At 44.0% G+C, this 9,188-nt stretch overlaps 1 protein-coding gene across 5 annotated transcripts in view; it reads left to right on the top strand.

The window, feature by feature from the left end:
• The window catches only part of pds5b (PDS5 cohesin associated factor B), a 24,654-nt gene that overhangs the window by 9,496 nt on the left and 5,970 nt on the right, over window positions 1–9,188 (top strand). For all 5 annotated transcript variants that reach the window (XM_031872660.1, XM_031872656.1, XM_031872657.1 and 2 more), the window contains exons 5-23: window positions 131–228; window positions 1,002–1,128; window positions 1,528–1,608; window positions 2,229–2,369; window positions 3,134–3,249; window positions 3,355–3,449; window positions 3,697–3,842; window positions 4,133–4,284; window positions 5,358–5,471; window positions 5,699–5,780; window positions 5,887–5,935; window positions 6,156–6,295; window positions 6,757–6,872; window positions 7,156–7,261; window positions 7,425–7,585; window positions 7,767–7,890; window positions 8,181–8,339; window positions 8,639–8,707; window positions 8,975–9,111. In XM_031872660.1, the coding sequence (XP_031728520.1) occupies window positions 131–228; window positions 1,002–1,128; window positions 1,528–1,608; window positions 2,229–2,369; window positions 3,134–3,249; window positions 3,355–3,449; window positions 3,697–3,842; window positions 4,133–4,284; window positions 5,358–5,471; window positions 5,699–5,780; window positions 5,887–5,935; window positions 6,156–6,295; window positions 6,757–6,872; window positions 7,156–7,261; window positions 7,425–7,585; window positions 7,767–7,890; window positions 8,181–8,339; window positions 8,639–8,707; window positions 8,975–9,111 (2,213 nt within the window). The remainder of the gene's footprint in view (window positions 1–130; window positions 229–1,001; window positions 1,129–1,527; window positions 1,609–2,228; window positions 2,370–3,133; window positions 3,250–3,354; window positions 3,450–3,696; window positions 3,843–4,132; window positions 4,285–5,357; window positions 5,472–5,698; window positions 5,781–5,886; window positions 5,936–6,155; window positions 6,296–6,756; window positions 6,873–7,155; window positions 7,262–7,424; window positions 7,586–7,766; window positions 7,891–8,180; window positions 8,340–8,638; window positions 8,708–8,974; window positions 9,112–9,188) is intronic.

Here is a 9,188-nt window from a genome sequence, read left to right as displayed (position 1 = left end):
TGTGTGTGTGTGTGTGTGTGTGTGTGTGTGTGTGTGTGTGTGTAAATACCCCCCTCCCTCACCACATTCTTCCTAGTTTGCTGCATTGTAAGTTGCATTGTCACCAACAGCCTCCTCTCTTCTTGTTCAGAACATAGCATGGGTGAAGTCCTACAATATCTGCTTTGAGCTTGAAGACAGCAATGAGATATTCACCCAGCTTTACAGAACACTCTTCCAGGTCATCAAGTAAGTCTGTTTATCAAAGGCTGCCTCAGTGCGGTTGTTATTTGTCTTCATATTTGTTGTTTGTTCCCACATAGCCTCCACCTTTTGTCCGCAGCAGTCCTTAATGTCAGAAGTGAGCCCTCTAATACCTCGATCTGTCTCCACTGCAACGCCATTAAACTTCACAGTTGTTTGTCTTTGATTGCCCGCAGTCCTCTCCTCTCCCGGCTCTCTATCTCACTCCTCTGAACACAACCTTGTGGGCTGAATTCTGCAGTGCAGGATTTGGCTCTTTGCCATTGGAACAAAAATAATGGTTGTGTGTGTCAAGGTTGTGCCAGCACAATGCATTTTCTTTTTCTTTTTTTTTTTGAATTATTATATAGGGAGAATTTGAAGAGCTCTGCTTGAAATATTACAGTGAGCTCGAAGGTGTAAGGGAGTGCAGCCCTCATGTTTGTTTGTGTGTGACACTGTCGGTGAATGGAAGGTAATAAGACGAGTAATGTTTGGCAGCTCTGAGGACAGCAGTCGCTGAAATAGAAATCTAGGTAATCAGCGGTACCTCCTGCTGTAATGCAGATCATCATGAGCCAGTACACCCACCCTCTGTGTGATCAGTGCATCGCAGGCTGCCTACAAAATGCATGCTGTCAGAAAAGTAAATCTCAAACTACCAAAACTCCCCAAGGAATATCTGATCATTTTAAGTTGCTGACTCAACAGGGAACCAGCGTGGAGTCTTGTATTTTAAGTGCTGCATTGATGACATCCTTGGTCTTTTGTTTTCATAGCAACGGCCATAACCAGAAGGTGCACATGCACATGGTGGACCTGATGAGCTCCATCATCTGCGAGGGAGACACCGTGTCGCAGGAGCTGTTGGACACCGTGTTGGTCAACCTGGTGCCTGCACACAAGGTATGTGCACAAAATAACGCCCATGCACTCAACACGATCACATAAAGAACACCGTACAGCACGCACACACACACACACACACACACACACACACACACACACACACACATTAATGTTGGTGTAGAGAACACTCAGTAACTGACAGTCTCTGGACTGATTTGTCTGGATATCATTTTCCATATGCTGTAATTCAATGAGGACCCCTGCAGGTGAAAAGAAGTAAAGCAGCTTTAGAGTTTGTGCACAAACATCTGTGGACGTCCAAGGGGGATTCTGCTGAGCGAAAAAAGAGAAATGTTTTGTCCCGTGTTTTGGACATCATGTGTAATTTTTGTCATCTGTCTGAACATGCTCTCTGACCTGCTATTTTATTCACCGATTGTGTTTCTGTCTGTCTAGAACTTGAATAAACAAGCGTATGACCTGGCCAAAGCTCTGCTGAAGAGGACTGCTCAGGCTATTGAGCCTTACATCACCAACGTAAGATACAATCTTTGACACACTCGTTGTTGTTTTTTGTCTTTTATACACTTTTACATCTCTGGCTGGATGGAGATCCTTCTTCCTCAATTAAACACAGGACACCATGCAGCTGTCTGTATCCGGTAGTAGTCATAAACAAAGAAACAAAAATCCTACAGCTCTACCAGAAACCGTGCATACTGTAGATTCAAAGCCTCATGTAGCCTAATGGGAAGACTCTAGCACTGCCAGTGCAGTTGAACCAAGGCCAACTATGCTAGAAATGTCTTGGCACTGCAAGAGGTTTATATCTGAGCCAACGACGGCGCTAAGTGATACGTTGGTCATTAAAATCAGCTGTTGGACATAAAAACATTTGATGCATTCAAATATTTGTGCTGAGGCTCACATTGTGTACATGCAGCTGTAATGCTGCAACTGTGCAACGAGCACAATGTCAATAAATCACCTTGCGTTCTTCGTTGCGCGTTATTATTGTCTCCTGGCAGCTAATGAAATCTGAGCGTCTGCCTCTACATCTGTTTCACAGTCACAGCTTGATTTGCAGGATCTCTCTTTTTATTATTTTTACGTGTTATATCAGTAAACCATTCCTCCCTCTCTGTCCTCTCCTTCAGTTCTTCAACCAGGTGCTGATGCTGGGGAAGACCTCGGTCAGCGATCTGTCCGAGCATGTTTTCGACCTCATCCTGGAGCTTTACAACATCGACAGCCACCTGCTGCTCTCCGTGCTGCCGCAGCTCGAGTTCAAACTCAAGGTAGTAAAAAAAAAAAACCCACTCTTTCAGTTCAACATTAAAATGGAGCATCTTATATTTGTCATTTCATGTTGCTAGTACAATTGTTTTGTGCACGTTATTAACACACAGCATTATTATAGTTATCGTTGTTAGATTTTGTTGCGATATTACATTATAGAGATGGAAGTAGCAGCAATTCTTGGGTTAATATTCTGAGTATATTCACACACCAGGCCCCAGAAAACCCAGAATTCTCCGACCTATTAGCCACAGAACTGCACATTTTCACTTTCTCTGCAGGTTTGTGGATTCCCATTAGAAAGATGGATCAGTCCAGCAGTCAGCATAATGTTGCCTCTGCAGTGTCTCATAAAGGCCCCCTGCTGATGGATAACACTCATTAACTGTTCAGAGGGAGTGTAGATCAGCGCCGTCTCCTCAAAATAATAGCTGCGATAAAATCTGTCTCCCAGATTACACATCCTCCCTCTGTCTCCCCCTCTCTCATTCATTGTCTCACCATCACTATTTTCATCTTTATCTCTCCCTGCTTGTTTTCTCTCCTTCCTACCACCTGTCTTCCTTTTGTCTTTACTTCTCATTGTTACCTCTTCTTCACTTCTCATTCTGAAAACAAGACTGATACCAAAGACAACTGCTGCCTTTGTGTTATGAAGGTGGTAATGGAGCCAATGTAATTGACTTGGCTCGTCTGGCCAATCAACACAGCCAAATATCTGTGCATAATTTCTCTCTCTCTCTCCTTCGCTCTGTCTCTGCAGAGTAACGATAATGACGAGAGGCTGCAAGTGGTGAAGCTGCTGGCTAAGATGTTCGGAGCCAAGGACTCTGAGCTGGCTGCACAGAACAAACCGCTGTGGCAGTGTTACCTCGGCAGGTGGGTTACAGTGCGTGCATGCAGCAAACGCCTGCTGTGCTGGGTTATTCATGTTTTTTCCGTGTTGAGTTGCTGGTATAAACGTTTATTTATTTTTCCCAAAAGGTTTAATGACATCCATGTGCCCATCAGGCTGGAGTGTGTTAAGTTTGCCAGTCATTGTCTCATGAACCACCCAGACTTGGCCAAAGACCTCACAGGTAAATGAGCCGAGATGCTCTGACCTCTCAGCATATGTGTTCTTTGAAACCTGCTAATTGTGCTGAGCATTGAGTTATTGTGCCTCTATACGGATGTGATGCCACAAGACTCACTTTACAAGCTCTTAATGATGAGTTACAAGCGTATTGTTGTTCCTGAACAAACGTGTTGTTTTTGTGTGAAGTAATTGTTCGAGGTGTCGGGTTCTCTCACGTCCCCCTCATTTGTTCCCGTTTTCTTTCCCAGAATTCTTGCGGGTTAGATCACATGACCCAGAGGAGGCCATCCGCCACGATGTCATCGTGTCTATAGTAACTGCTGCCAAGAAGGACTTGTCCCTCGTGAATGATGCATTGCTCAATTTTGTGAAGGAGAGGACCTTGGACAAGAGAGTAAGTGGACAAATGTTTGTGTGTGTATGGACTCGGTATGGACTCGTATTGTGTTGTATGAAGGCCTCGGTAATATGGCAAAAATATATATATTAATCTTATCACAAAATATACTCAGGAAAGTACTGAAAAGGATTTTGTTATTGAGAACATTTCCTGTCGTGATCAGTCTGAACATCGTGTTTTTGGGATGGACTGCAGCCACTGTATCTGCTCATATAGTTCTCATTTAACTCGTGGTCGTGATTGGTAATTGTCTCCCTTTATCTGGCCCTATCCTCCTTCATCAGTGGCGTGTGCGTAAGGAGGCCATGATGGGCCTGGCATCGATCTACAGGAAGTACTCGCTGCAGGGAGAAGGAGGGAGGGAGGCCTCTAAACAGATTTCCTGGATAAAAGACAAGCTGCTCCATATCTACTACCAAAACAGCATCGATGACAGGTTTGTGTGAATGTGTTCCTGGCTGTTACATTAGAAAAGTCAAAGTCCCCTTTATGAATTCCAGTAAAGCATTTCAAACATGGAGGTAACTGTTACAAAGGTAGAGCATTTCAATCTGTTCCCTTAAAGATGCTGATTTAAGATCAGTGAGCTCCTTGAATCACAGTGCCTTGAGCTATTGGCTAAGTAGCTTGGATTTCTGTACTTAATTTAGTTTAACGTGTCTTGTTCCCTGGATTACCAGACGAATGTAAATAATGACATCGCATTGAGATATTTCATAGCAGACTTTGGCAGTGAGCCAAACACCTCTCAAACGGTAAAATCCGGCGCTTATATCAGCTTTTCAGAATGGCAGAGGCTTCTCTCTAGACTCGGAACAGTTTTGTCGCTGCAGTTTGACAACCGTACGTACGCCAGCTACCGTAGCTTCAGGGCTCCGTAATGTGAAGCAGTCGCAGCTGTTTTCAGATGCAATTATAACGTGTTGTTTGAAAGAATCCGAGGAGCCAGACGGCTGAATGACAACTTCATAAAACATTGTTTCAAATGTAGAAAAGTGCTGAACAAGTGTGTCTGAGGGTGCAGTTATCCTTTGAATCACTCTGCTGCAGTGGAGCTGCTCAGCTGCCAGCTGTGCGTGCGTGCGTGCGTGCGTGCGTGTTAAAATGTGTGTGCACGCTCAGCAAATTCTCTCTTAAACCTCAGAAATTGATTAAACAAAATGTAGGGACAAAAAATGTCCCATTTTTATTATGAGGGGTATTGTGAGATTATACCGGCACCGCTGACAAATCTTATTATACTTCATCCGATTTTCTCTGATATGTTTGGTTGGCCAGTGAGGAACTGTTATCTAATTGACACATAATTATTTGATCAAATTCAAGAGGGAATAGCATTTAATTTTTTTGGCCCCATCTTGTTTTTTTTTTGTTTTTTGTTTGTTTTTTTTAACAAAATCCAACGGTAGCTTAATGACTGTCGGGCCTCTCAGCTCAAACCGTTGGATATGAAAACCTATGTGAGGATATTCTTCCTTTAAATCGGAGTGATTCCCTCCATGTGCACAGGCTGCTGGTGGAGCGGGTCTTTGCCCAGTACATGGTTCCTCACAACCTGGAAACCACTGAGAGGATGAAGTGTCTCTACTACCTGTACGCCACCCTGGACACAAATGCTGTCAAGTAAGCATTTCTCACAAATATTAGATTAATGCAGCTGCAAAACACGACTTGTCATTTTAATTTTCATTAGCGTTTGCATTGTAAAAAATGATGTAATTCAGTCTAGACGACTACTGAACTGTCTGGAACAAATGTTCAAAAAGAAACTCTTTATTTTCCTTCTGTACTGCTACGATTCCTCCTCCTCCTCCTCCGTCCTTTGACTCTTCTTCACCTGTGCTTCTCAGAGCTTTGAACGAGATGTGGAAGTGCCAGAATCTGCTGAGGCACAATGTCAAAGACCTGCTGGACTTGGTCAAAAAACCCAAGGTAACGAACTGAAGCACACTAGAAAAAAAAGCAGATTTTTAATATTCTCTTTTCTCATGTTTTCTCAAAAAAATGTATTGTTCTTTTGTGTGTGCGTTTGTTTTAGTCTGAAGCATCGAGCAAGGCCGTATTTGCCAAAGTCATGGTGATCACAAGTAAGGGATTTACACACATTAAATACATGCATTTAAGTGTTTGAATTACCACCTTTAACGTACAGCCACAGGATCTTTCCACTTCGCGTAGCTGAAGTAGAAGAAAAGAATGAACAAAACCTTTTTAATGACATTGCTGAAGCAGCCTGACCTACCCCACCCACCCTGGTTTCAAATGTATTCATTGTAGACGTAAGCTTTTAATACTGTGTGACTACAGAGAACCTGCCAGACCCGGGCAAGGCTCAGGACTTTGTGAAGAAGCTGGCTCAGGTCCTGGATGATGACGAGCGGATCAGAGATCAGTTGGAAACCTTGGTCAGCCCCTCATGCTCCTGCAAGCAAGCTGAAGTGTGTGTGGTGAGTGCTGACGTTTCTCTCATCAGCGTGGCGTCGACGCCGTCATCCCTCCACTGGCTCTGTTTAAGTGATGCCCTCAAAGATATAGTTTAATCATTTATAATATCAGTAATCTCTGTATATGGTCTATCTTTTGTGTTAACAAATAGTCAAAGAGCATGTAGACTGATGAAGGTGGTACTAAATGTTTTATAGCATCATAAAGACAAGCTTCAACAGAAGCCCCGCCCTGCTGTCTGTTAGTGTGCATGTGCCTTACAGCTTCATTCAGACATGACGGCACACGTTATTTGATGCCTAACTCTGCTGCCTGTTTCTTTTATTATAAAATCCAACAGTGCACAAACATTGAATGACAGGACATTAAGTCTGTTTAACTCACATGCTGCATACAAAGAGTGCCAGTGTTTCTGCATTACAGTATTATTTTAAATAAAATGATTTGTTTGCCCCCTTTTCAGCGAGACATCACCAAAAAGCTCGGCAGCCCCAAACAGCCCAGCAACCCATTCCTGGAAATGGTCAAGTTCCTTCTGGAGAGAATTGCTCCTGTACACATCGACACAGAGTCCATCAGGTAGTGTGTGTGTGTGTGTGTGTGTGTGTGTGTGTGTGTGTGTGTGTGTGTGTGTGTGTGTGTGTGTGTGTGTGTGTGGGCGTGTGTGTGTGTGTGTGTGTGTGTGTGTGTGTGTGTGTGTGTGTGGGTGGGTGGGTGGGTGGGTGGGAAGGCCGATGACACAAACTTTAAGTCATCACATTGATGCAGAGACTTCAAATGCCAGTGATGATGATTGATTAAATTGTGTAGTGGTTGACCTTTTTTTCATAAATCACTCTCTTCTATCTCGACCATCATCCAGTGCGTTGATAAAACAGGTCAACAAATCGATAGATGGAACAGCTGATGATGAGGATGAGGGCGTCCCCACTGAAGAGGCCATCAGAGCAGGACTGGAGCTGCTGAAGGTAAGAAACAGAAACATAAGCTGGCAGCAGTCGTCCTTACAGTGACACAAAACAAATCTGCTTAAAGTACATTTAACACTTTTTTTTTTTTTTTTCTTTTGATGAATTCGGCTGAAAACTATTCATCGGAATATGTATCGCCCCGTTGTGTTTTCCATCCCAGGTGCTTTCGTTCACACACCCGGTGTCGTTCCACTCGGCGGAGACGTTTGAGTCTCTGCTGGGTTGTCTGAAGATGGACGACGAGAAGGTCGCCGAGGCTGCTCTGCAGATCTTCAAGAACACGGGCAGCAAGCTGGAAGAGAGTTTCCCTCACGTCAAATCGTACGTTTCATTGACTAAATTACGCTTTCATTCATTCTCCAGCGTGCAGCGGGGATGTATGCAGTCTCACACATCGGACATAGAAATCGCTGCGGTTGGCTCTGAGCATGCTGCGCTCTTTCTGATTTGTGATGATGCTTTCTGTGGTTTGTAACGCTGGTCTCCTGCCTGCTCCCCCTAGCGTCCTGCTGCCTGTACTGCAGGCCAAAGCCAAGAGAGGGCCGCCTCGCCAGGCCAAGTATGCCATCCACTGCATCAACTCCATGTTCACCAACAGAGACACGCACTTCGCCCAAATCTTCGAGGTTAGTCAGTCCCTGCATTTGTTTTACTCATTAAAGGAAACAGAGTTGTGTGTGTATATTTCCTGGTTTGACACATTCTGCAAGGCATTTACATATGTTGTGTTCTTTCAATTAAAGCGCACTTTTATGCAGAGAAACAGATTAAATTGCTGCTATGTGGTAGAGACGCCTCCCAAAGATGAACAGTTTGTCAAACACAATGTGACGTGGATGTTTTTTCACCAGCAGATCTGCATGTGTGCCCCGGGTTTAAACGGTGAATGACATGTTGTGTGTTTGTGTGTCTCCAGCCTCTGCACAAAGGCCTGGACCCCGCTAACCTCGAGCAGCTCATCACCCCTCTGACCACCCTGGGTCACCTGGCTCAGCTGGCCCCAGAGCAATTTGCTGCACCGCTCAAATCTCTAGTCGCCAACTTCATTGTGAAGGATCTGCTCATGAACGACCGGGTACACATCTTTTTCTTTCTTTTCTCCGACAGGCAGCTGTGGGAGATCGTTGTTTGCACGTTCCTGTTAAAAGCCATCACAGCCAGAGTATTCATTCTTATTGCAAATCTAGTATTCATGTTTCTACATTCAGAATTTATGTATTTACATACTTTAAAAATAATTTAGTTAAACACTTTTATCAATTATTATGGTTTATTGACTATCATAAACGTTTGTCTTATGTTGTACAGATTTTAGACATAAAATACCAACGATGGCAGTTCAAAGTCTTGAAGTATTATTTGTGTTGTCTGAAGGTCCCGGGCAAGAAGACGACCAAACTTTGGGTTCCCGATGAAGAAGTGTCCCCAGAGACTCTGGCCAAGGTCAGCGGTGAACCGTGTGTGCGTGTGTGCGTGTGTGTGCGTGTGTGCGTGTGTGCGTGTGCGTGTGTGCGTGTGTGTGCGTGTGTGCGCGCTTGATTTTTCAGAGAAAGAATTGCAATGTTAATGTATCATATCAACCTGATCTTGCTGTATGTATTTATCTTTACAAGTAAATGAGGAGAAATTTCCCTCTGGTTATGGATATTGTATCTCAAGTAATGCACTTTTGTTGACCAGTAAATGATCTTTCCACCCTCGTCCATTCAGATCCAGGGCATAAAGCTGATGGTGCGGTGGTTACTAGGAGTGAAGAACAATCAGAGCAAATCCGGCAACTCCACGCTGAGGATGCTGACTGCTATTCTACACAGTGATGGAGACTTAACCGAACAGGGCAGGATGGGGTAAACAACACGGCATATACTTCTTCCTTAGTGTGTGTGTGTGTGTGTGTGTGTGTGTGTGTGTGTGTGTGTGTGTG

This window comes from Anarrhichthys ocellatus, unplaced genomic scaffold (genome assembly GCF_004355925.1).
Source record: "Anarrhichthys ocellatus isolate YVR2014 unplaced genomic scaffold, GSC_Weel_1.0 scaffold65, whole genome shotgun sequence".
In the NCBI taxonomy this organism is placed as follows: domain Eukaryota; kingdom Metazoa; phylum Chordata; class Actinopteri; order Perciformes; family Anarhichadidae; genus Anarrhichthys; species Anarrhichthys ocellatus.
Note: the sequence above shows the minus strand (reverse complement) of the source record. Positions and strands in the feature narration are given on the sequence as shown.